The sequence below is a fragment of the Pollicipes pollicipes genome, unplaced genomic scaffold, assembly GCF_011947565.3.
Source record: "Pollicipes pollicipes isolate AB1234 unplaced genomic scaffold, Ppol_2.1 Scaffold_6138;HRSCAF=7277_pilon_pilon_pilon, whole genome shotgun sequence".
NCBI lineage: Eukaryota > Metazoa > Arthropoda > Thecostraca > Pollicipedomorpha > Pollicipedidae > Pollicipes > Pollicipes pollicipes.
The window spans coordinates 30,040,165-30,067,383 of record NW_023596818.1 but is presented as its reverse complement, the minus strand read 5'-3'; the positions used below and the strand labels follow the sequence as shown (position 1 = coordinate 30,067,383).

General features: G+C 58.2%; 2 protein-coding genes across 2 annotated transcripts; one reads left to right on the top strand and one right to left on the bottom strand.

The window, feature by feature from the left end:
* Positions 1-1,620: 1,620 nt before the first annotated feature.
* Positions 1,621-2,860, top strand: LOC119105553 (uncharacterized; the record flags this gene model as incomplete). Its single annotated transcript, XM_037229012.1, is given in 2 exon segments — positions 1,621-2,457; positions 2,540-2,860. Coding segments are annotated over 2 exon segments (1,158 nt in total), but the record flags the coding sequence as incomplete, so codon positions are not given.
* Positions 2,861-8,428: 5,568 nt separating this feature from the next.
* On the bottom strand, positions 8,429-24,815 carry LOC119105552 (zinc finger protein 236). Its single transcript, XM_037229011.1, has 7 exons — positions 24,689-24,815; positions 17,387-17,955; positions 13,834-13,865; positions 12,525-13,206; positions 10,836-12,242; positions 9,093-9,217; positions 8,429-8,648 (listed from the first exon to the last, which is right to left on the bottom strand). The coding sequence occupies exons 1-7, from the start codon at positions 24,753-24,755 to the stop codon at positions 8,429-8,431; spliced, it is 3,102 nt and encodes a 1,033-aa protein (XP_037084906.1). The 5' UTR covers positions 24,756-24,815.
* Positions 24,816-27,219: the final 2,404 nt, after the last annotated feature.

Sequence of the window (27,219 nt, the reverse complement as noted above, 5' to 3'; positions counted from 1 at the left end):
TATTATATTTCAAACAAATCGGACGCATGGACTTCTTGACATAAGCCCACGTTTTTTACACACTTTACACTTAATTTCGTAAACCACGTTTTCTTGCATGCAAACCCCTTAAATTCAGCCTTGCATGAATGACATCTTTTTGCCCCCCCCCTCGGACACTTGTGATTCGAGATAGAAGATTTCACCAGATACTTTTTAGCTTATTGTCACTCTTCCCAGCTATTCGTATGCATAGGTTTGATTTTCCAATTATATGTTTGATTTTCCGAGGCAAGTATTCATCTATGCCCGTCCTAACATCCCATCTCCCACGTGGTCTAGATTTGTTTTACATCTTCCAACATTCTACCTAAAAGTCGTGGAGCATATCCTTTGCCACAAAGTCCATATTTTGTTTATACTCTCTCACTACTTGATGAGTTATTTAGAGTCCTTTTTAGCATGTACGCATCACGTTGTGCTTAGTGGAAGCTGGATGCGCAGGTCCGTGGTGCAGAATTATACCGGGAGTTGGTCGGCTTTTATAAAAGCTCCGTTTCTAACGTTAGACGGTTGCTTCTCCTTGTCTAACGTCACTTGTGTACCCAAATATGAGATCTCCTTTCCGTCCCCTGTATGCTCCATTGTAAAGGTAAATTGGAATGCTGATTTCTCTTGAACTCTAAAATTCTTCAAGCGCTGCTTTCTGTGCGACCATACTCCAGCATAATCATCGATGTAGCTAGCTGGACGGTTGGCTCTATGGTTTGGCGGTCATGGTCTTCGTTTCAACTAGGTCCCAAAAAATTATAGGCAGATGAGGAGCGCAAGGGTTCCCCATTGCTGTCCCCAATTCCCGTTGATAACAGTCATCTCCGAACGAGAAAACATTGTTCTGGATATCTGCTGTCTTCAAACACTGTTCTAATGGACCACAGATATCCTCTTTTGGTAGACGGCTAGCATCAATTTCAAGCAAATGTTCGTCTTCCCTCGGCTTTCACTGCAGCAATAGAGTCATTGAATTGTATATCGCCATTAAATTGGCATCTACACTTAAGAAAATACTTCTCATTGGCAGCTCATCCGCTTGGGAATGATTTGAGTCCTCTTAAAAAGTATCTAGTGTCCCAAGAATAGATGAGAAACGAACCTCAAGACTCGGTTGGAAGTCTTTTCTAAAAGATACGACATTTTATGTGGCCATCGCACCGCAGGCACGATGGCCATGGGCCATCGCGCGTAGGTATGAGGGGTCTAAGGCGCTGACTGTGATTTTGGTTTTCTTGAGTTGTGATTTCCATTAAGTGCTTACGTACTATGTGGGTAGTTAAGCTACTGAAATGATACCTGTATGTGTTAACCAGATCCTTCGCCCACTGCCTTTCCCCAGCCTAACCACTGGCCAATGTTCAATCGCATACTGTACCCATATCATCTGTGACCAGCATTGTAGCCGCCAAGAGTAGGTATAGTGCGAAAATGATGGCATGATGGATTGCACGACAGGGCCATTCGGCGAGCGGTCAGTCCAGCTCGTCGCGTCACCACTCCTTCGCTCCACACCATGTCCGCACCATGGAGATCCTCGTGCGTCGACTCCTGGCGCACAATGATCACCAGATGGCCTGATGTCGTTACAGGCAGATCCCCATGCTGCGCACGCGCGTGGAGGAGCGCGACGACGGGCCGTACCTGGTGGCCGGCGCCTGCCCGAGCGTGCAGCTGACGGTGCTGCCGCCTGGTGGCGACTGGCTGGACCAGCACCACTGTTTGCTGCAACAGACCAAGATCGATCCGCGCACGGGGCCGCTGTGGCGTGCGTGCCTGCTGCACGACCCGGCAAACATCGCTCCGCCGGTAGCGTCATCTCACCGGGCAGTGCTATATCTCTCTTTGTGTCACACGATAACAGATGGCCTTAGTAACGCTAAGTTGTGTGGCAAGCTTCTTGAGAATCTGGACTGTCTGTTGCGAGGCCTCGGCATAGCTGACGGTGAGCCGGCACCGGTGTATCCCAGTGTGGAGGAGCTGCTCCAGAGCCAGGTGTCTGTCTGGAGCTGGTCCTTCGTCTGGAACATGGCCTGGGATCTGCTCTCGCGGCTGATCGAACCAACCAAGTCCCAGCTGCTGGACAAGTTCGTCAAACCATTCGATCCCAGTCAGCCGGCCGGCACGTACTCCACGGCCACGGTGGCCGTCACGGTGCCGGCGCCGGAGGTGGCGCGGCTGCGCGCGCTGTGTCGCGCCCACGGCGTCTCGCTGAACGCCGCGCTTTCTGCAGCCGTGTCGTTCGCCGGCGCACGCCTGTCGGGCGTCGGCGGCGATCAGTCTGCCCACCTTCCCACCGTCTGGCTGGTAAACGCCCGGCGCTACCTGCCCTCCACCGACTGGATGTTCCTCTCGACGGTGGCCGGCGTGCGGCTGGACGTGCGCGTGGAGCACGCGGACGTCGCCGAGTTCTGGAGCGTGGCCGAGGCGCTTGGCCCGCGAGCTGCGCTGGAAGCTCAACGCCCGTGAGCCGCTGCTGCGCATGCGCACGGCCGCCTGGCGAGCGCAGCCCGAGCGCGGCGGCCTGGGTGGCGCCGAGCTCTCCGGCTGCCTGTACAGCGTCAATAACCTGGGCTCGCTGGAGCGGGTGCTGCCGCGCACGACGGCCGTGCGCGCCGTGGAGTTACACCGTTCGGTGAGGGCGCCACCGGCGCTGGCCGACACCTTCGGCAGCCACTGCTTCCAGACGGTGGCCGGCCAACTATGTTACGACCTCAACTATGTGCGCGGCCGCGTGGCGGAGGCGGATGCGGCGCACTTCTCCCGGCTGGTGGTCGAGGTGCTGGCCGAAGTGGCCGCGCCCAGCGACACCGAGACGGACGCTGAGTGAAACACGCTTTTGGGCTACTCGGCGAGGGGCTTATAGAGGAGTGGGAGCTGGGGACACAGAGTGAGACTCAGATAGTGGCAGAGGATGAGGTTCGGAACACAGATCGAGGCTAAAGGGGAGGGAGGGCGGGGCCCACAAAGAGAGGCGCGAGTGAGACATTGGGTGAGGCACGGAGTGTAAGGGTGAGGCTCGGAGCGCGCAGAGTGAGGGTTTGGGAACGGCACAGAGTGAGGTTTGAGAAGAACACAAAATACGGCTTGGGTGGGGCACGGAGCGGGGCTCGGGAGGGACAAAATGGGGCTTGAGGAGGGCACAGAGGGGGATTGAGAAGGACACAGAAAGGGGTGTGAGAGGGGCATGGAGTGAGGTTTGAGAGGGGCACAAAGCCGGGCTCGAGATAGATACAGAGTGGAGCTTTAGAGGAACATAGAGATTGGGCTCGAGGGGAATACAGAATGGAGACTGAGGTGGACACAGATTAGAGCTTGAGAGGGGCACACAGTGAGGTTGAGGGAGACACTGAGTGTGGCTTAAGGACATGGAGTGGGTCTTAAGAGGGACAAAGAGTGGGGCGTCGGAGGGGTGCAGAGGAATCCTCGGTTGGGATGCGGAGTGAAGCCCCGGGCACGGAGTGTGGTTTGGGAGGAACACAGAGCGAAGCTGACTGACACGCAGCGAGCTCCGGAAGGGACACGGAGTAAGGCTCTGACCATAGGGAGACGATCAGAAGGTTCGCTGAGGGCGTCACTCATTTAGGGGAGGGAGCATGTGTACGTCCATGCCAACTCACAAGGCCGGTGATGAGTGGGCAGCGGAAATCCGTCGAGGCCGGGCGAGAGCCTGCTGAGCCTTATGTAAAGCCCAAACTCAGCTTAGGGCTTTAGATATCGGAATCACAGCTGTCCAGTGAGAAGACACCATGCATGGTGACAGTGGTCGGAGGGTTTCGGGCCCGCGTATCAGGTATCACGTCGCACGTGATATGTGGGCCGCACGCGCGCGTCAACAGTTTAAGCCCTGCCCCCAGTCAGGGTGTTGGGGCGGATATGGGATGGTTCGCACCTGTGCTTAGTGTAGAGTATCTGTGCCGTGCTTCGTGAGCAGAGCTCATTATCTATATTTAGGGGGAGGGGGGAGACGATCTCTGCCGTCACCCTGGGGTTCTTACTGTCGGAGATCTGTATGGTGTTGTACAGCTTATCTCCACTTTCCCCATACTGTTTGTTTGCTGCGCGGGCTTGGTTTAAAGCATAGTTAACTTTCAGATGTGGCAGAGGCAAACAGTGAGTTACTGAGTTGTCTGTGTATAGCAAGCTATTGACACTACCTGTGTGACATCAATGCAATGATCAGCACGGCGTTCAGGGAGTCCAGGTGAAGAAAACACTTGGCCAAGCTGACGCTATGTGTGCACTTGCGCATAATACCGGACGTAGCAAGAATCTAATACAAAAATAACACAAATTGCACGCCTATTTTTGTCGGTTAAGGTGAAATCAATGGCTTTAAAATATTGAGGTGAGCACAAGTTGGAGATGAATCAACCTTTCCGCACCAAATCGTCGAAATTAGTCTACCCTGATGCAAACATGAATATCAACAGGCAGCCAGAACAACTGCGCAGCAGTCATCGCAAGTCTTTTCGTCGCCTTTCGCCGCCTTATTATTATTGAGTTGCATGTTTGATGCGTGTTTTTAAGCTGACAGAACGACAGTGATCTCCCATGCTCGTGTGGAAAGAATCGACTAAATCGGAATTGATTCCGCAATAGAGTGGTATTTTGAGTCTGAATCGGAGTCCATCACGTCGTGCTGATTTGCTCGGAGTTAAATTAGGAGTCAGCCAAATGCTTTGCACCGGAGTCAGAATTAATTTTTCTTGAGCGGGACCCACGACCGTCTTGTGATTTTTCTTGAGCGGGAACACGCGCCTGTCTTTTGATAGACGTCCATTCGCCACGCCGCGAGCAACTGTCTCGTTAAAACTCCCGGGAGATCACTTGGTCACTTCTTCAGCTATCTGTTCACGGTGCATTGTTATACCGATTTGTAATGGTCGAACAGCGTCGTTGTGCAGCATAAACATGTGTTCCCGGCCCCAACTTCTTCCACCTTGCCATGTGACACTTGTAGAGGCAGGCGCGGGTTCGGTTAATTCGTTTCCAGACCTGACTGTTATCCATGCTCACAATGTCTGATACTGCGGCGTGATGCTTTGTTCGGCACCTACAGGTGCACGCCCGTGTATTGTTCGTGGTTTAACTTACGTACCCGCTACATTAACCCTGCCTTGACTCGCCGTTTTTCATAGCGCGGACTGATGGATGGGGTGACGTGTTTGATCACGCTGGTATTTCCAGACCGATGAAGATCGCGCTTAACCGAAAACATCGGTGGAACGAGATCTCACGATTGGTGCCAGTTCATATGTCTTAGATCAATATTTGACCCAATTGCATCAGATCACAGGTCAGATTTTGCATTTTTCTATCCACGCATTTGTTAGTAATGTGACCAGTCACCCGTGCAACGCCCCAGCTGTGGTTTGTTTCGCTGGATACGCTTACTCAAGAGCGCTGAGACCATGCGTTGTTGCCAATATACCCAAAAAGGCTGCATAAAGCTCGAAGCGACCAGAGCCAAAGGTAATCATGACTACTGGTTAGGGTCGCGAGGTCATCAAAGAAATAAAACTGGGAACTGGGCCGTGTTTTCGCCGTTCCCGCTTCCGCAAGCCACAGCTCCCGCATGAAACCCGTCTACCTCTGTCCGCTTCAATTCGTCAGACACCATCTCTCATTACCTACAAATGAGCAGATTTTCGAATCAATCGTATTAGTGTGTGAGCTGTAAGCTGCGCGTAACCCTGGCCGCAGAATTGTCCGCCGAAGCCAGGGAGCTGTTCCACCAGGCTGCTCCGCTCCGTGTATGCAAATGATCCATACACGGTGTGCACCGTATGACCTTATTCATGTAGTCGCCCGAAATACATGTTGAGAGATAACGTTCGTTGGATGGGGGTCGTTGAAAGACACTCCCGGTCATGCGTATGAGTTTATTTCCATCGACGGTAAGGACCAACACGCGCGGCGTAGTTTTGCTGAGCGTTGTTTTCAAACCACACCACGCTTGAACAAATCCTTTACACACGTCTAACAACGATGTAACGAAAGGCAAACTGCGTGCTCGTGATTAATGCACATTGTTCCGCGGCTGGTCTTTGGACTTTGTTCGCACCATGGCAGCGATGACAGGATTCATACACACATTATTTACATCAAAGTCGGGTGATGACATACGTACACAAAATGTTTGAAGTCAGAACTGGAGAAATAGTAACTAAGCGGGTCAGACTGTAAATACACAAGGCAGGCAAAACAAAACCGAAAGACATCGCTCGATTCGCATTGTTCTGCTCTACCATCAGACCGGAGGACCTCACGCAGCATGTAACGAGTGGCTTGTGCATTGCACTGACATGTTCGACACACATATACACACACGCTCGCGCACGCACGTACGCGCACACGTACGCGCGCACGTACGCGCGCACGCACGCACGCAAGAGCATATTCGGTATCGCTAGCGATACACAAAGGTACGTAGTGAGTGCAAACGCACGACCGTCCTCTTTGGGACGAGCGGAATGTATCGGGCCCTGTGGCTCATCGCAAGCAGCTGGCGAACGTGGTACACCTCTGCCAGCATTTGCCGGTTCGGGTGTAATAACTGCTGCAGGCACTACGGCACTGTGACTCGATGAACTCATTTCGAAGGCCTCGTGGAATGCTGCCTACCGGCGTTCCGCCGGACGCCCTCAAACACCCAGAAATCCCAAGACGAATATTGTAAATGAAGCTATAAGTGCTACGGCACAACCACCGACCCACGCTCAAGTCAAATAATATGCCAGCCCGAAGCGGGGAGTGACAGTTGACTGCTGTGACCCGCGAACGCCACATGCGTCCTGCCTACACACATTTGTATGGGACACCGGCGTACATCATGGCCGGTCTCTTCCATCCTTAGCCCGATGCAGACGCCTCCGAGGCCCAATCCAGGGCTATCGCCCGCAGTGCGTCGCGACAAAGAGCAGCCAGCACGCCGAGATCGCGCCACAGCGGCATGACTCTGAGATCAGGTCGCGACCCGCCCCGCTAAAGGGGCGCGAGCTGCCGCGCGGCCGCCCGTGCACCTATGGAATGTGTGCAGAAGACGGGCCCAACGTGGGCCCGTTTGCGAGACAACTGGTCTCTTGAGACAAGAGCCTGCGTCGCTGAAAGGTGCTTTTGAGCACGGCCGTGAGCTTCAAGGTGGATTACACCGATCCCTGCCCGGCGGTCACAAATCAAGCGAATCTGTGTGAGGAGCGGCGTGACCACGTGCGCCGAATGTGAGGCAGAAGTGAGCAAGTGCGCGCCGTCCGGGTGAAGGCTGAACGACGGAATGCTGGTGACGGCGTGTCGCACAGAATACTTCTCCAAAGCGGACAGTTACCGAGTGGGGCCCAGGCGATAGAAGACGGCCTTAATTAGTCACGACGACATTTTATGTGTGCACGAGAGCTCACTTCTTGTGTTATTAGATTCGCGAAGCATAAGATGAAGATAAACGGTCACCAAACGACACTTGTGCGAGGCACTATTGATACAAAATGCTACATGTATTTACATCTGCCCATGAAAGGGACCAAAACCTATCAAACATCGGGTTTTGGACGACCTGCGCATCGATAACCCCGCGCCAACAATGTCATGGATGCCCAGCTGGTTTGGGATGAAACAAAAAATAACGGGGGTTTTCAATTTGTGCCTTTTCTGTGCGCGAGATCCTGTCAAAGTGAAGCAAGAGTGGCACCATAGCTCACTCGTGTTGATGTCCATGGTATAAACATGTGTGGTGCAGTCAGAGAAAAATTGAAAAGCATCATAAAAGTCAAAAACTTATCCACGAACTGATCGTCTGTTTGAGGCAAGCAAAACAGCAGTCCCAGCTCAACTCACCATCAGTTATCTCACTGCATTCATCATCAAACTAGACTTTTGGGATCATATTGTCCCTTTAATTTCCACCCTTGCACAACAATCCCCAGCCAGCAGTAAAGCTGCACTTGTCCGAAAGCACGGGTCAGTGCCAGTGGATCCCAGAAATCCCTGAAAAGGGGAGCTTGAAGCCATGACCACAGAATGGCCAAGCCGGATGTCCCGCCCAGTCCCGTGTTCCGCTCTCGAATCGGACGGCAATGTCCCAGGCGCTAGTTGTGCAAATCGTTCCGCAATGACAATCTGCACGCCAGCTCATACGCGCTCCGTGATGAAACGTGCAGCGGCATTCGGGAACACACACCCACACCCACCCACACCCACACCCACACATGCACACGCACACGCACACGCACACGCACACGCACACACGCACACACACGCAGCATGCAGCGTGAGTCGTGCACATTTTCGTGTTCGACACACACATTCACACACGCGCCCACGCACGCGCACACGCATGCACGCACACACGCACGCACGCATGCTCGTACTCGCGCGCGCACGCACGCACGTCCGGAAGCGGCTAGACGCCGCTGCTCCGGCCGTCGTCGGTGCTCTCGTCATTGCCATCGGTCACGCCGTTCTGTTCGGGAGCGCTCTGTTCACCGTGGGTAGAAACGGCGATCATGTAACCGTCAACTTCGGCCGACTTCTCCTTCTGACCGGTGCTGCCCCGGCCTCCGACAGCGTTCGGCAGCTCCTGGCCAGCGTTGCCCAGACTACCAATGGTCGGCTCCGTCTGACTGGAGCTGCCCTGACCAGGTTCAGGAGCTGGCTCCGCAAGATCGGTGCTGCCCTGATCTCGGCCAGCGTCCGGATTATGACCAGCGCCATCCAGTTCATCACCAGAGGTCGCTTCCGCCCGACAGGCGCCACCCTGACCGCCGTTGAAGGCCGACCCCACCTGACCAGCGCCACCCAGGGCGCCACCGGCGGTCGGTTCCACCTGAGGGCCGCCGCCCTGGCCGCCGGCAGCGGTGGTCTCGGCGTGGCTGGCGGTGCGCAGGCGGGAGGCGGCGCTCAGGCGGGCGCTGATGTCGTTCAGGTGCTCCCGCTTCCTGGCGCGGTCAGGCCGGGCCGGCGGCGGCGCGGCGGCGGCGCGGCCGCAGCGGTGCTCGGCCGGCGCGCGCTCCAGCAGCGCCGAGGCGCCGCACAGCGGGCAGCGCCAGCCAGCCTCGCCGCCGTCCTCCGTCCTGCCCTCGCCGTCCGCGCCGCCGTCGGCGTCGTCGGCCGTCGGCAGGTGCTCGGTCGCCATGTGCCGACCCAGGACTTCCGCGGTGCTGAAGCCCACCAGGCACACCACGCAGAAGATCTGCCGGCGGAGGACGGCGGCGTCAGGCATGGCGCGGCGGCGCGCGGCGGCGCCCGAGGCGGGCGGCTCGCGCGCCGGCTCAGCGTACATACAGGCGGCCGCGCCGGCCGCCAGCCGTCCGAGCCCGGCACTCGGCCGGCTTGCAGGATCTCCGCCGTCTGCGGGCTGTTGAACTCGCTGCATTATACATCGGTATCACGGCGGTATGTGACGGCGGCGGGTCGGCGCCGGGCCGCCGGCCGCGCCGCCGCCGGGTGGGAACTGGCTGCGGCGGCGCGCTGACCCCCGCCCGCTGACGCCGAGAGCACTGGGCCCGGTGCAGGTCACGTGACCCCGCCAGCGTGCCGAGTTTTCCAGGAGAGCACCGCGGAAGTGGGGCCGCACGCCCGGGCCCGGCCTCCGAGACACGAGGATTAACGAGCCGGGGGATTGACATCTAATCCAGTCAGCTTGTTGACGGGTTACCGCACGTGAAGGCAACGGGACGGAAGCCAGCGAGCGATCAAAGCGTGCAGCTTCTCGCTGGATACCGAGGATGCGTCTGCTCGCCTTGTGATGTTAAAGGGCGGCTTGCAATTCATAGACGCTTATCTCAGTACGCTCTGTCCAGACGTGCATTGGAAGCACGGAATGGATTTTGTACCAGGAAAGCCAACCTTGTAGGGGGGTGGGGGACACGACATATCCTGATGGAATGTGCTTCAAATTCCAAAGAACTTCAAAGGCGAGCCCGAGATATGCAGCGAGCTATACTGCACAATGAATCGTCATGAGCTGGCACAACTCAACAGTCCGGTTTCGTCTCGTTTGTCTGCGCCTTGTGCCCTGAGCAACATCAAACCAGCTTTTTAGCTCTCCGGCAGTCCCATGTCATCTTGTAAACAATGCTGTGCACAAAAAAATGCTGTTGGTGTGATGACTGTCTGTTGGTAGCTTGCGTGGTTGCGCACCGAGTAGTTTCCTGTACGTTTCCACATAGTTTTGAGTTACATCGAGAAGAGAAAAGACAACCATCATCTGTACACACCCCAGCAACGCAACCTTTCCTAGACCAACGGCTTACTCCGGTCAACACTGGCTGGGAACACAGAGCGGTTTCAGGAAAAGCTCATCCCCTAACTGGCCGTCTAAAGAAGGTCAGATAAACATCCTGATTTGGCGCCATCTAAAATGACCTCTGAGGAAGAGCTCACACGCGATGTGACCGCGCGTTCCACGGGGGGGGGGGGGGGGACGCTCAGACGGGCCGGCGCCGCCGCGCGGGGTCAACCCTCGGATCTGATACCCTTGGCGAGGGGCGGAGCGGCACACCGGGGACACCGCACGGCGGGCGAGGTGCGGTGCCGCGCCATTCATTAGCCATCGTGAGGAGTTTGGATTGTGGGCATCACCAACGCCAGATTTGTACGAATGCTGGGTCCTTATATGGGATCTCAAAACTCTGTCAGAGCTTCAGATGACTCACACTTCACTGGTGCATTTCAACTTTTTATTTTGTTGCTAATGGCTAGAGAGGGGGGAGTTTCCTGGGGAACTTGGCTTGCCCAGAAGCAATTGTTATGTCCCACTAAACAAATAGGCACACCACGTGCACTACAGGCCAACGCCTCCCACTAACCTTATCTAAGCCCTGGTCCTCTTCGGCGATCTGGGAGACCCAGCGGGCGTTGCAGCGCTCCAGCTCGGCCCAGGCCTGCTCGTGCTCGGCCTCTAGGTGGTCCTTGGCCGCATCCAGCTCGAAGAAGCGCCGCCCGCAGATGTGGCACCAGAACTGATGCTGGCTGGCGGCGCCGGCCGCGCCCGGCGCGTGCTTCAGCGCGTGGTGACGCACCAGGTTCTCCTGCGTCGAGAACGTCGCGCTGGGGCAGAGCGAGCACTTGAACGGTCGCTCAGCGCCCGCGGGAGGCGCGCCGCCGCCGCTGCCGCCGCCGCAGTTGACGCCGCTGCCGCCGCTGTCGGTGCCGCCGCTGTGCTTGCGCACCAGGTGACGGTCGCAGTTGGACTTGGTGGTGAAGTGAACGGGGCAGTGCGGGCAGCGGTAAGGCTTCTCGCCGCTGTGGGTGAGCTCGTGCCGGCGCAGGGAGCTAGTCCACGGAAACTCCCGCTTGCAGACGCGGCAGGGAATCTTGTTGGGCGCGCTGGAGTAGGCGCTGCGCCGCCGCTCAGGCTCGTCGTCGCCGCTCGGCCAGGAGGCGCGTTCGGCGCGCTCCGAGCCATCCGAGCTCTCCTCGTCGCTGCGGAAGTACTGCTGGCAAGTCTGCGCCTGGGCCAGGTCCACCAGGCGCGACACGCTCGCCAGGTCCTCGTCGCGTCGCGCTGGCGCCGACTCGTCGATGACCAGCGGGCCGTCCGGCTCGTCGGCCGGCGGCGGCGGCGGGCTGGCGGCGCCCGTGCCCGGCGCCGAGCGGCGGCCGCCGCGCGTCTTGCGCTCCCACTTGTCCGGGTGGTGGTTCTTCACGTGCCGGTCCATGTTGGTGCTGAGCGTGAAGCGCGCCTCGCAGTGGTTGCAGGCGAACGGTCGCTGCGTGCGGTAGCGGCGCTGCTTCGGCTTCGTCCTGGGCGGCTCCTCCAACGGAGGTCGATCCACACCTGGCTGGTCGAGCTTCGCGTGGCCTCCGACCCCCTCCGGAGCGGCCTCCTTGCTCTCGGGCGGTGGCGGCAGCTGCAGGTGCGCCTGCCCTGCCAGCGACAACGCCGAAGACAGCGCCTGCATGTGAGCGTGCGGGTCCAGGATGCCACCGCCGGAGTGCAGGTGAAGGCCGCGCCCCATCTCGCGACCGACGCTGCTGCGCCAGCTCTCGTCCATGCCGTAGTTGAGCATGCTGGGCATGACCAGCAGCGGCATGGCGGCGGCGTACGGCATGTACAGGCCGAACTGGGACGCCGTCAAGGCCAGCTGCTTCAGCTGCTCGTCCTCCCGCTGCTGCGGCGAAGCCATCCGGGGCGCCTTCGCGGCTGGCGCCTGCTCCGGGGGTCGCTTGCTGAGGTCGAGTGGCAGCGGCTCGTCGGCGGGCGTCGGCGTCGGGCTGCGCGGCCGCACCCTCGTCGCTGGCGGCGGCGGAGGCGGCGGCTCCGCGGAGGGCGGCGCCGGCGCTGGCCAGCCGCGCTGCGCGGCCGGCAGCAGCAGCGACGGCGGCACGTGGAACGAGAGCGGCGGCGGCTGGCGCAGCTCAGCCGGTGCTGGCCCGCCAGCGTCGCCGGCGCCATCCGGCCGGAGCGCCCGTAACAGACGCGCAGACTCCTCCGCCGGCGGCGGCGGCGGCGGCGCCGGCTGGCCCGCTGAGCGCGCGCGCTCGCCGAGTCCCACGTCGCCGGAGGCGCTGCTGGAGGGTGCGGAGGGCGGCGGCAGCGCGTGCAGCAGTGGCGTCGCCAGCAGCTTTGGCGGCAGGGTGCCGTCCGTCGACGTGATCGCCATGTTGTCCGCCAGCTCTTCGCGCAGCTTCAGCTGGTGTCGGTTCTTGAGGTGGCGCTCGCAGTTGGCCTTGGTGGTGAAGGCGTACTTGCAGATGCGACACTCATAGGGCCGCTCGCCGTTGTGGTCCTTCATGTGGCGCGTCAGTGTCGTCTTGTCGCCGCTGGAGAACGGGCACACGTTGCAGGCGTAGGGCGCGGCGCTCATGTGTACGCGATTGTGGCCCTTCATGGCGCGCAGGTTGGGGAACACCTGGTCACACAGCCTGCACGGAAACTCGCCGTTGGCCTTCATGCGCCGAATGTGACCGGCCCACGGGTCCTGCGCGTCTTCGGCCGGCTCCTCGCCGGCGCGCGCAGCCGTCGCTTGTTTGCGCGGGAATTCGGGCGGCGGGCTGGTGGAGGCTCGGTCGGCGCGCCGCGGCTCCGGCGGCTGTGGCACCAGCAGCCCGTTGGGCCCCGGGTAGCGCACGCGGCCGACCCAGCTGGTGCAGCGGTGTTGCGACTCGTGCTCGCACAGCTCGTCAGCATCAGAGGTGCGGAAGTTGCATTCGTCGCAGGCCAGCGGCCGGCCTGTCGCCGTCCTCGCCGCAGCTCCCGTCGCCCCCGCCGCAGCTCCCGCCGCCCCCGCCGCAGCCCCCGTCGTCGCTGCACCCGGCGACTGCGGCTGCGGCTGCGGCTGCGGCTGCGGCTCCAGCTCCGGCTCGGCGTCTGCATGCTCGCGGTAGTTGTGCTCGATCAGCTGGCTGAGGTCGGACACCAGGCGGCCGCACGTGTTGCAGCGCAGCATCGGCTCGGGCGGCTCGGCGCCGGTCGAGCGGCGCTTGCCGTCCGGCGCGCCGCCGCCGACCGAGGCGGGCCGCTTCTCGGGTCGGCGCGGCGTGGGCGCCGTCGCCGCCGCGTGCGCGCCGGCCTCGTGGCGCCGCAGCGTGCCGCCCGAAGTGAAGCGACGCTCGCACAGCCGACAGCCGAACGGCCGGTGGCCGGCGTGCGCCAGCAGGTGCCGGTCCAGCGATGAAGCCGAGCTGAGGCGCTTGCGGCACAGGCCGCACTCGTGGCGGGCGGCGGCGCCCGGCGGGCCGCCGTGCTCGGCGCGCACGTGCCGCGTGAACAGCACCGGGCTGACGAAGACGAGGCTGCAGTCGGGGGCCGGGCAGGGCAGCTGCTGGCCGCCGTCAGCGTCCGGCAGGCTGGCGCCGCTGGGCAGCGACTCCGCCTCGCTGCCGCTCTCGGAGGCCTGCAACACACCCATCATGCAGATGACAGATGACGGGTGACAGACAGATGACGGGGAACGGTCAGCCGCCCAACTCGGCGCTGCTGCGTCACAGACGAGTCGCGGCGGGGCGTCGCGACCCCGTGACACAGCGGGCGGCGGCTGACGCGCGCCACCCGGCGACTGCGGGCAACGAACGCGCCCGACTCGGTGCAGCCTAAGCACGTCGGGCTTCACACGTTCACATATGATGGACGCGGGCGAGCGTCGCGGCCTGGGGCGGGAAAGGAGTTCGCCACTACTCTAGCGGTTGGGTGCAGGTAATGCCAGCTGTCGGATTTGGGTCGAGTGCCACGGAAGTAGGGCACGTGCGACAGAACTCTCCCGTCATGAAGAGAACAGGCAACGTGTCATCTGTGACCCGTCGCATATGAGTCACAGCCCTGATGGCGCCAGGTGCCAAGCTGCGCTTCAAGTAAAAACGTCACGGAGATCAAGGTACGGTTTTTTCTCATAGTGACTGCAAATGTCACCACCTGATAGTGCAAAAAGCCACCATTCGTGTGTAGTGATTCGTTGCGAAGCCCATGCAAGCGTAATCTAAGCTCAGACCATGACCGTGCTGCGACCACGTCATGATTGGAGTTGCAACTGCAAAATGTACTAGCTGCGTGACCCAGATAAGTTCAGCGTCACGGATGATGGGCGCGATAAATGAATCTCGTTGGCAAAGATCTCGTCGACAATTTCGGACACAGAACGATTGTTTGACGAGGACAGACGCGTGTAGCGATCCAGACAATGCACAGCAGGCGACCAGCGCACGAGCCGTTCCTTCAAAGGCTTCACTTCTGCAGGACGACAAAGGACGGAAGCGAGGCACGCGGCCACAATGAGCGGGGCGATGCTCTGGAGATAAGCGACCGCTTGTGGGCAGGGAATGCACCGGGTTTCGGCAGCGAGGACTGAGGTGTACCCCATGCAATACCGACAATAGACCGCCGGGGGCTCCGCTTCCTTCTCTGCTAACAGGAGCTGTTGTTCTGCCGGCTGGTGGTGGTGTGTGGGGGGGGGGGGGGGGGTGCTGCTGCAGGAGCTGGTCAGAGCCAGCCCTCTCCCCCTACCCATCCTCTCTAGTGATGTGCCCACCACACGCAGACACGTCCCACAACAGCGTGCAGGTCTTACAATGGTCAGGCGATAACGTCATATCCAGCCATCGGCGTGAGCGCAATCATTTTCGGTGAAGCTAGCATAAGTACCAATGATGAAAATCACGCATCTGGACATCAGTGGGTGGCGGAAAATCAGGGCTTTCTCACTCAGGCGAAACTGAACGTTTCTATCCCAAAACTGTGTCCCCGTAGTGGTATGGGACAAGGACCAGTCATACCAGATGAACAAGGTTGAGAGGCGCCGCGCATGTCGGGGTACCGGCTGCTCCAGCCGAGCTTTGGGAAGCGGCGTGCGCTCTGAAGACCGACTTTAAGAGAGAACATGTTCAGAACGACCACGATCAGGCAGACTATGCAAAGAATACCTAGGTTTGAGAAGAGGTCTGTTTTCAGAGGAAACATTTTTGAAAGGCCTTCTGTCAGCGAGCAAACGGGGCGTCGCTGCCGGCGCGGCAGAAGGATCTCCGCGATGGTGTGAGCGGCCCCTCCGCCGATTGGTCCTCAACATCTGGGGCCCATATGTGGGCCACGTGGGTTTATGACGCACGCGGGCAGGGACGCGCGGTCCCTGCCGATCAGTCCACGTTCAGGCTCCGACGGCGCGGCTCGACGTGAGCCGCGTCAGCGTTCACGACGACGACGACTTCGGAGTGTGCGACGCCGCCCTTCCAACGCCTCTCTTACCTTCATTTTGCAACTATTTGGCTAATATAGACCCTTCTCTTTCAACGTCTGCTTTCGAATCAAGTCAATGGTCTTCCGGAAAACTAACGGACTCTTTCACACGAACACCTTCCTTTATTAGGTCCTTTTCAGAACTTATTTTTAGAAAGCGTATTGTCAGGCCTTCGTTCAGAAAACCTGTGGTTAAGAACTATTTTTCAGGAGTCACATATTCAGAGTGACCGTTTTTGGGTAAGGGTGGTGTATTCAGAACACCGTGTTCACAAAACCTATTTTCAGAGAGTTTATTTTCAGGTAGATTTACGTTTAGCAGGCGCGCATTCAGGAGGACTACGTCCCGAAGCTCTACTTTTAAGAGACTGTCGCTAATAACGTTTTCTTTCACTAGGCTCGTATTCAGAAGGATTGCGTCCAGCAACTCTGTGATCGTTGTGCTATCAGGCCTCTGGAAGTTAGACTTGAAGAACGTAGGTCTACTGTACGTATGCCTTCTAAGCTAAGGTTTTCTGAAAAAAGTGGTCTGAAAATGCAAAGGTATTGTAAAGGTAAGCTACTGGAATAGGCCTTTCTGATTATTGTTGGACATTAAATAGACTCATAAACAAAGGTTTCTGAAAACAGATCATCCGAATGCATGTTCTCTGAAATTCGATCACCTGAACGTTTGTCATCTAAAAATAACGTCTTGAAAATAGACCACCTAAAAAAGACCATCTAAAAATAGAACTGAAAAGAGCCGCCGTCAACATGGTCTGCTGCGCTTAGGCTCTCTGAAAGCAGACCACTGCAGCTCTGATCCTCTGAAATTAGGCCTTGCGGCCCGTAGCCATGCAATGGGAGTACTCTTGATCAAGCCAAGCCGTGCGGAGAGTACCCCTTGATCAAGCCAAGCCGTGCGGAGAGTACCCCTTGATCAAGCCAAGCCATGCGGAGAGCACCCCTTGATCAAGCCAAGCCGTGCCGAGAGTACCCCTTGATCAAGCCAAGCCGTGTGGAGTGCACCCCTTGATCAAGCCAAGCCGTGCGGAGAGCACCCCTTGATCAAGCCAAGCCGTGCTGAGAGTACTCTTGATCAAGCCAAGCCGTGCGGAGAGCACCCCTTGATCAAGCCAAGCCGTGCTGAGAGTACCCTTGATCAAGTCAAGCCTTGAGGAGAGTATCCCTTGATCAAGCCAAGCCGTGCGGAGACTACCCTTTGATCAGGCCAAGCCGTGCGGAGAGTACCCCTTGATCAAGCCAAGCCGTGCGGAGAGTACCCCTTGATCAAGCCAAGCCGTGCGGAGAGCACCCCTTGATCAAGCCAAGCCGTGCGGAGAGTACCCTATGATCAAGCCAACCCGTGCGGAGAGTACCCCTTGATCAAGTCAAGCCGTATGGAGTGCACCCCTTGATCAAGCCAAGCCGTGCGGAGAGCACCCCTTGATCAAGCCAAGCCGTGCTGAGAGTACCCTTGATCAAGTCAAGCCTTGCGGAGAGTACCCTTTGATCAAGCCAAGCCGTGCGGAGAGTACCCCTTGATCAAGCCAAGCCGTGCGGAGAGTACCCTTGATCAAGCCAAGCCGTGCGGAGAGCACACCTTGATCAAGCCAAGCCGTGCGGAGAGCTGTGTGCTGACGTCTGTACGGTCGCAGCCGGAAGTGCACCACTTCCACATGTCGGCCGGCCATCCTGCTGGCTGCTCACCTTATCTGGCGGCGGCCGGTCGCCGGGGCGTCCGGCGCCGACCAAGCTTCCCGCAGGGGGCGCGCTCGTCCGACCAGTGACGTCTTTAGTCTCTGGATCCGGGGCGCCGTCGGTCAGCCGGTCACCGGTGTCCTTGGCCGTCGGCTCGATGGTGCCCTCAGCCTCTGGGTCGGTGGTGCTCTCAACCGTCGGATCGGTGGTGTTCTCGGTCACTCGGTCACTAGTGCCTTCGGCTGTTAGGTCACTGGTGCTCTCGGCCTCCGGGCCGGTGGTGCCCTTGGCCGCTAGGTCACTGGTAGTCTCGGTCTCCGAGATGGTGGTGTCTTCGGATGCTCGGTCACTGGTGCCTTCAGCCTCTGGGTTGGCGGTGCCCTCGACCGCCGGGTTGGTGGTGCCCTTGGCCGTTCGGCCACCGGTGTCTTCAGTCGCTCGGTCGCTGGTACCCTCAGCCTCTGGGCCGGTGGTGCCCTGGACCGTCGGGTGGATGGTGCTCTTGGCCGCTCGGTCACTGGTGCCGTCAGCCTCTGAGTCGGTGGTGCTGCTGGCCATCACAGCTGGACCCCCATAGTCTGCGGGAGCGGGATTTATGGTACGTTAGCTGTGAGAGCCACGCAGGCGAGGGGGGGGGGGGCACACTTGTGAACAGGACTTACGCGACTTTCACGAGATGAACTGCACTGAGAGAGTAGGGTCATATAGCACACAGATGAAGAAGCGAGGGAGACGCTGAAAACAGACACCGCCGGCTGCGAGACGGCCAACGAAGCATGTGGGTCATGCAGGGGCGGTGCCACCAATTTTTGATAGGGGGACGAGGTCGCAAAACCATCACGACACTTGAGGAAAAAGAAATGGATGAACATCTCACTTTTATATATGCTGTTCCTTCAATGATCTTTTCTATGCAAATTTCCACAGGGGCCTTGTGTTGTACCACCGTGAAGAAAGGGCGCGCGGAAACCATGGATGGGGACGGAGACCACAACATTGGTCCTCCGAGCGTTGACTGGAAGGAAATAATCTAAATGACTGTCATCCCTCGCCCTCCCGACGTCCGTTGCTCCATGCCGACGGAAAGCATATGACTGTCGCGTCGTAGCTTCTTCACATCACAACGCATGTTATCATTTAGACCAATTGGCCCCATAATGTATCAGTGTATAGGTGTGTTTATGTACAGTGAAAAGACCCGCAAATTTTTAATGCATTTTTAGCCCACAGAGCTGCGCGGTAGAAAAAAAGTGTAGCTCTACACTATGGCCCGTACGGCCGATTCCAAAGGCTTGTTTTTTGCCTATGGAAAAGCAATAACTGCGGGTACATCTGGTCATCCATCTCCGTGTTGATAAAGCATCTCAAGGACACGCTGCTTGAGGCTCACAGAGTTCACACAGTCCTTCCAGGTTTGCATCACCGCCGTTCATGGTGCGGTGTTTAGCACAGTCAAATGTTCCTTGATTTGATGCGTTTAGACTGGCAAAAGGGACTCCAGTATGGTCTAGGTCCATCTGATCCAAGCGAGGGTGAGCACGTAACACACTGCTGCTTGTTTACCCTCCTCTGCGTCGCCATTCAGCAAAGCAAGTTTTCACCCCCTGCCTCACGCTGAAACTGCATTCAGGCGTGGCTGAACTGGTGGGCAGGATCATGAGGAGACGGTCAAGTTTGACGACTTCAGGGATGGTTCGCGCACGTAGCGCCTCGCACTGCGGAAACGGAAAGGGAGAGGCATGCAAAGTTAACTATCAGGGGCTACATTTGCTCCCTTGGCAAAGGAGAAAAGGCAGTTCCCCTTGCCTCTCTGGTGACCCTGTCCCTGGGCGTATCCGTAGGGTAGGTATGCGCAGTTTCTGCGCGACCTGAAATAAAACTGCTACGAGCTTGCAAAGAAGGAACAAATTAATGAGATCGGGTCTCTTCAGGTTACATGAGTGACATGTCACGACGCTCACTCAAATCAAACCGCATTTTAAGTTGCACGTTTTCATGCGTAGTGCACATGCCCGTGCACAAACCCGTGCCCGACTAGTGGGCACATTTATGATTCTTTGGAGCTTTTGAAGCACAAGTTCTTTTTGAGCCGGTGGTACCAGGTTTCGGAGGGTTGATGTTGCAGGCTTCCACATGTGTACTTACTCATGGGAACCTGGACCGTGTGCATCTCGCGGGCATATGCAGCCTTCAAATTTGGCGCTCGATCCGAACGCTACATATTGCTGCTGCACAATCCTTACTCATCTTGCTCTGCCGGCAACATTAATTCGGCTCGAACCGTGCCTTTGATTTGCAGCCGCCGTGACTTTGATGCTGACCTTCAACTCTCCGGTCGATATGCGCGAGATAAAACAACCGGTCTGAGCCGTGTGCGGCACGTGCTGTCAATGACGTGCCCGCACTCACGCATCCGCCGCCAGCTGCCGTCGGCCTGTGTGTGATAGGGTTACGCTCCTTTACAGCCATTAAAGGCATTTGATCCAGCGCGCCGCTCATGGGAAGACGCCATTGCAACTTCTGACGCTGTTCCACGCGACGCGAAAATACGTAGCCACAAGGCGACATTGGTTCCGCAGTCTCCTCCGGTTTTCCGTTTGTCCTGTCTGCAGCTGCCCGTTGTCTGAGCTTGTTCGTGTCATCTTTAAATTGGTCAAGAAAAGTCTCTCCAAAACATCGAAAGTCAGGAATGCGTGTTTGATGACCTAAACATGATAAGGTGTCGCTTGTCGTAGTGGGGTGAAAACTGCTGATTCCAACTACGAAAGCGTAGTGTCGTCGGTATTCAACAACGCGACTGGCACGGTACGAGCAGCATTGTGGTGCGGATATGCACGATTGCTGGAAAGCCTGCCAAGACTACTTTGCCACGCGCCCAAGCCGGAGAGCCTAGTTTCACAAAATGAGTTAGGAAGGCTGACCAGAAAAAATGTCCAAAGCAGCCGGCACCGCCACCAGGTGCAGCACCAGCAGCGGACACCAGCATCAGCTGCAGCACCAGCAGCCGGCACCAGCACCAGTCCCAGCACAGGCAAACAGTGCCGGTCCCAGCGTCCATCCCTAGTCGCAGCAGCAGCGGTTATCAACCAACACCAGCATCCCGCGATGGCGTCACTCTTCTCGACGGCTTCTGCGACGGCAACTGATTTGGCAGGGCCAGCCTGACCGGTAGACTGACACATCACTGACGCCAGACTGACAACCAGTTGACACCGCACCAGCGCCAGCGTCCGATTTATCTGACGATGCCGCTGACATCACACGACAGCAAGCGGACGTTTCGTTAGTCTTACAAGCTGACGCTTCGTTGCTGTCAACCTGACAACAAGCTCATGCCCTGATATTGCCGGTCAACATCAATGCGACTTCATCTATGTCAGTCTGACAACAACCTGACGCTTCGCTGGCGCCAGTATGTTTTTCAGCACGCGCTCTGCTGCCACGGCTCCTGCAGTCACCAGGTGCCCGCTGATGTTCGTGCGACAACCCCCTCTCACCCACTGACGCCCGTCTGACAGTCACCCGACATCCACTGACGCCCGTGTGACAACCACCTGATACGCGCCTGACAATCCCCTGACGTCCACTGACGCCTGTCTGACAATCACCTGACATCCGCTGACGCCTGTCTGACAATCACTTGACACCTGCTGACGCCCTCTGTCAATCACCTGAAACCCGCTGACGCCCGTCTGACAATCACCTGACACCCGCCGACGTCCAGGTGACGCCCCGCTGACGTCACTCTGACGGACCGTTGCGTCAGGATGCCCGACCGCCGTCTCTGATTCACTCTTCCGGCTGAGAGGGCGCGCCCGGGAGCGGGGCCGGCGCGGGTCAACACGGCCGGGCGCGAAGTGCCGCGAGCCGATCAACGAGAGCCGGGACTCAAGCGGGCCAGTTTTGCGCGAGAGCTACCAGTCAGGGCAAAGACAATTTTTCGGGAGAACTTCGCTACGAGTACCCGTGTGCACTTGAGCGTCTTTGTCTCCGTTAAAACGTGATCACATGGAAGATGCAAATGCACAGTCGTGCACGTTAGCACATGCACACGCAGGTGCAGCGCGCGCACACTTGGAGCAGGTGGGCGTTCGGTCGAACACACAGGTCCGTTTCGTCGCGTCCGTTCAGTTGTACACATCTAGTCATGCACGCTCGTAACAAAAGGCAAAACATGATCCAGCTTTTGTTGCACCTAGCCATCACGGCGTAAAATGGCGTACGCCAGATCCGGTGTTGCACAGTTCGCCGAGCCGTGTCGCCGTCAAGGACAGCTCGGCGTCCGCCGGGCGCGACCTGGACCCGGGCGCGCCGCAGCAGGAGACGCCGCCACGCTTCAGGGGCCCGGCCGCCGCGGCTGGCTCGGGTGGCCCCGGCGACCGAGGCGGCACGCCTGAGGATCTGCCTGCGCACGGGCGGCGCCGGCACGTGTCGGCACGTGCGGCGGCGGCCCGAGCGCTCGCCACGTGCTCGTGCCGGCTGATGCTGACAGGGCGTAGCGGACCGTGGCCCGACGCCGGCCGCCGCGAAGGTGGTGCCGCACTTAGTGCAGCGCCGCCGCCGCCGTGCGGGTCCCTGCTCTCAAGCTCTACCGTCCAACCGACAACAAAGATAAGCGAGCGATCGACGATCCTCTCGATGACGTCACCAGCTGAGGCTGCGGTGGCTGGCGGGCTGTCTGCGCCCACGCATGGTGCGCCGCTCCGCTGCATCGGAGCTGCACCGGCGGACGAGCGGCCCGTGCAGGCGCACTGCTCCCCTCTGCTCACACGTGACCTTTTCCAATAACTGGATGTTTCATGTTTGGAACAGTTAGAAATGATCAGAATGTGATGTGGCAACGTAGGCTGAGAATCGTGTTGTTCCGCTTTGTGAAGTATTGCTGGCAGGGGCGTAGGTTCGTAATGTGAGTTGATCGTTGATTAGTGAAAGTGACGCAATCTTTCCCCAAAGTACACCAACAAACGACGTTCTTCCAGGATTTGGTGCACTTTCTTCTAAAGTTGTGGGGCTGGAACCCCCTCCCCCTCTCAGCTGGATAGAAAACTACATCCATAGTTGCTAGAGCATACAACTGAGAAGAAATGAATCGATCGTTCCCTCATTCTGCACATGTCGTCACACTGCGTCCAATCACGGTCAACCGCGCGACCACCGCGGCCGCTGCGCCTGCACACAGGTCAATGCCAGCCCTTCTCGTGTATGTGTGCCGTGTCGGTGATGAACTCGTGATTTAAATACACCTCGAGCGAACTTTACCTCAAACGAATTGCTTCCAAGGTAGTGAGCGTTCTTTGTGTCTTAGGCTGCAATAAACATATCGTTGCGAGCTTCTCTGTTTTGTAATCACCCCCTCTCAATTTAACCTCCATCCAAATACCGGCTGGTGAAACATCGCCTTTCGCGGTATAACTAGGCACATCGGTATCCGAAGATCGCGCGGCGCCCACAAATATGTGACGTCACCGCCACTGGCAGACTTCCTGGGCGTGGCTTCATGCCGTCCATTCGCGGTGCAGACGGTTCGGAACGCAAAGGAACGCTACATATGATGCATGTAGTATGTTACGAAGATCCTCCGCCCTGTTTGGGGGTGCACGACTATACAGCATAAGTTTCATATCAACTAGTAACTAAGGGCATGGTACAAGGGGAGCGTACACTTTACCCGAGTCAAGTGGTTTGTGTTAGATACTGGGAGATATTTCGGAAATCTGCTCCAAAGTCCCAGGATTTCTGGAGAATTTGACAATCCCCCCATTAACGAAGTTTTGCCTGCGTGTGTGTTACGCAGTCGGGTACTTGGTCAACGTGCCAACGCGGCAGCCTGCACAGACGTACCGAAAAAACACTAATATTATGTATAATAAATTGAGCGTCATTTGGCCGCGTACCAGCATCGTTGGGGAGTTGGGAATCGTTGACACATCAGTCCTCACGACCGCGAGAATGCGGGGAGGGCTGCTGACTCAGCGCGTTATCGGGCGCCGCGCCGGCTGGGAGCGACGGGGCGCGCGGGCCAGCCTCGCGGGCACGCTCCGCTCAGTGGGCTCACCTCCCGATCTGCACTGGGGCACCTCCGCAGCAGCCCCCGCAGCTCATGCGCAGCAGCGTTGCAATTTTGCGGTCAGCAGTCCGTGCTGGGGTTGCGTACGATGCGGAACGTCAGCGATCGTTCAGACGGGCGTGCCGTTCAGCGGATGATGACTCGTCGTCGGACATTATCGGGGTTTGGATTCCACGCGAGTAGTCTGTGGGTGCCACTGATCATTCATCTGACAGATTACAACAAGCCTTAGAGCAATTCTGGCTGATTTCCGGTTGATTAGTGTGCTCATCCATGAACTTGATAAAGCCACGTTTTTACAGTTAAATCAATGTTCCTCAGCCATCATGACTCTGAGTCCTTAAGTCAACCAATTAGCCGCCCATGGTAATCCCTCGATGCCTGTGTGTAGCAACGTTAAATATCCCTCAGAATTGAGATGCGCTAAAAAAAAACAACTAATCAGAAAGAAAGGGGCTAGAAAGATTCTGTCGGTCGCGCGGAAAAGAAGACTCCTGCGTGCAAAAAAACTTATGCGACAGATACTCCCGAAGACCTTTCCACTGTTCATTGAATGGATGACTCGTGTGTAAACTCTACACCTCAATCGAAGCTGAACAGTTATTTCCCATCCACTGAAACTGATGGGAGGGAGCCATTGATTCGACTCAGTGAAGATGACTCTGCGGCCTCCCTTCTAGTTGTGGCACTTCAGCGATAACAAAACACCTTGCATACCGGACGGCGTGCATGCACAGTACTCTACCGCCTGAGATTGCCACCATAACCTAATCATATGAGCTTAAACATCCTCTGAAGCCTCGCTTATCGCCAACATGAAGCTTTTTCAATCATCAGCCGGGACTCCCCATATTTGGATGACTTCTTATCTGCATATTCTTTGTACTTTGAATGGGGCTGTACGTGTGTATGTGCGTGTGTGTACTTGAGAGCATATGTCACACTACTGTGCACGTTTCCACCTTTGAGTGACTCGGGCTCAGCAATGAGTCAGTCGGCTTGAGCCTGCCACCGGGGGCGGATCCACGGCGCACAATACATAAATAAATACATGATAAAATTCCTGCAGCGTTCATGTCACCGTTGAAAAATAATGCCGCCTAAGCCGATTAGTCATCATTCATCTCGCAAAACCTCTAAGCTGCTTATTGGACCAAGGGTCGGCGGTATATCACGCTTTGACCCTTCGCTCCGTTAAAACCACCGCCACTCTTACCGGAATCATCGACCAAAAGGTCACTTACCTCGCCAGATCCTTTCCGCAATTTTGGAGAACTTGGCCGCCGTGCCGTTGGCAATAACGCCTATCATCACTTTCGCCGCGAGCGCACGGAGTGGCGAACAGTCACTGAAGCGCGCGCCGGCCGCGGGTGCCCGCTCTCCACTGGGGCAGCCGTCACTCGACTGGCCGTGGCCGGCCCACCGCGCGCCGGCCGCTCCTGTGACGTCACGCCGCTCACCTGGCGATGCTGCGCCGCCGCTACCGGGTCAGCTGACGTCCGCGGCCGGCGGCGGCGGACGCGGCAGGAAGCGCTCGTGTGGGCCGAACCACGGGCCGCCGCGCCGAGACGGCGACCGATTACGCGGCCGGTGCTAATGACGGATGATGAGCTCCCAAGACAAAGCTGCTCGCCGGCAGTGCTTGCAAAAAGGCCATTACCGGCGATCCGGTCTTTTTTCGCGGCCGCCTGCAAGGTTCAGCGGAGACAATAGCCCACCACTTCCTCTCGGGATGGTCTGGAAAGCACGCGCGCGTGCGCCCGCTCCCGTCTGAGCGCCGCCGGGTCGTGAGTGTCATCCCCTCCCCCGCCCCGGCTACGCTGTGTTGCAGCATCTCCGTGGCTGACAGCCGCGACGACCGCGCAGGTGCTCCTGAGACTGTGACTCAGCACTGCCCAAGCTACTTCTGAGCATCGGCCCGACACCAGTGCGGCCCTGAACTGAGCTGTCTCTCCCGCCACCAGTGTGGCTCGGGACTGAGCTACCTCTCCCTGTTACCAGTATAGCCCGGGTCTGAGCTGCCTGCCCCCGTCACCAGTGCGGCCCGGGACTGAGCTGCCTCTCCAGTGCGCCGGGGACTGAGCTGCCTCTGCCCAGCGCATTGGCTGGCAACGCTGTCCACCCTCGGCGGGCGGGACCTGGTGGGCTCCGACGCCACCGCCGGGCGCCCGACTGACGTCCGTTCAGCGGTTGCGTCCCAGGTTCGGACCCTCCGCGGCCGCTCGCCTGGAATGTCACATCCCGACGGACGCCCGGCGCCGCCCGCCGACGCGCGGAAGGGGTCGAGCTAAAAATACTGTCGGCTGGGCCGGCCTCTGGAATCCCGGCCGCCATTCTGAAATCGATGGCCATTCCGCCGACGCTGGCCAGAGCGCATCCAGGCCTGGCGAGCTAGACAGGAGGCACACCACTCTCCCAGAGAAGTCAATTCATTCTAAGTGTTTTGCAACACAGGGCATCGCTTCATTGGCAAGGCCACATGTTGCGCGGAAAGCGCAAAGCCGCGTGTGAAGAGGGCATTCCCCCTAATGCTAAATTTGCCCCTCACTCCTACACCCTCCTACACCCTCCATACCTGGGCCGACCCGGACCCGCCGGTCCGTTATGCTACCTCCTTCCTTTCGCCCCCTGCCCGCCGCTAATCGTGAGCCCCCGCCGCGGGCTGTCAACCCCTTCGATCGGTGTGAAGCGGCCATGAAGTCGGCTGGCTCCACAGGACTTCAATTAACCGCGGGTAGGGGCCCTTCCGCTAAGCCGTGGCATCGTCCAGTCGGCGTGTGTCGGATCGGCCGGAGATAATTGGCCGACTGGCTTCCCCGCGCGGTCGTACCTCAGGACTCAGCAGGCACGGATGAGGTGTCCGTGCGTGTGTCAACACATGCTAACACGCGAGGATGACCGCCCGGCTCGTGGCGGTATGGTGCATGCACCGCTCTTACGCACCGTTCTTCCACCAAAACATCCTGCTGAAAGTAAGGCTTGTATGGGCCAGGGCAATACAGAAACAGTTGGGGAAACGCTGGAGGCGCCGAAGACGCAGCCAGGCGCACGACCACTGCATCTCAATCGCATAACAACTGCCCGGCCTGCAGGGAGAAGAAGATCGCGCGCACCGGAACTGGGCGGCACAGAAAGCGGCTTTCCACCTAACCATGCCGCGATATCCCTATCAGCGGGCCGATTGTCCCGGCCCGTTCACCTGTTTGCTGAGCACACAGCCCGTCGTGACGGCTCTCGCGAAGGCCGACCCAACATCCGGTCACGCTTCCTGTCACGCTCGGCGTCCGTTTCCGGCATCGGTTCTGGCCGAATCACCTGCGCGCAGATAGCGGCAGTCACTGCGCCCGATGGGTTTCGCTTCGGTCGGCAACGGGGCCGGTTCTGGTCATCCCCTTACCGATGTCTTCACGGCGGATTTCGTGACGCCGCCGGTCGTGATGCGGTCGTGGCTTCCGGGCGTGACACGGCCATCACGGTCCTGGCGTGACTTGGGGCTGCTGCGTGCCGCGGCGGACCTGCTAAAGACGCTGGTCGAAGGGTTGACGGTGGTGTGGTGGCCTCGTCCGACGCTGGCCCAAGGGTCGACGTTGGTGTGCTGGCCTCGTCCAGCGCTGGTCGGAGGGCCGACGGTGGTGTGGTGGCCTCGTCCGGCGCTGCCCCAAGGGTCGATGGTGGTATGGTGGCCTCGTCTGGCGTTGGCCGAAGCTGTCGAAGGGCCGACGGTGGTATGGTAGCCTCGTCCAGCGCTGGCCGAAGCTGGAGTGATCGGCTGAAT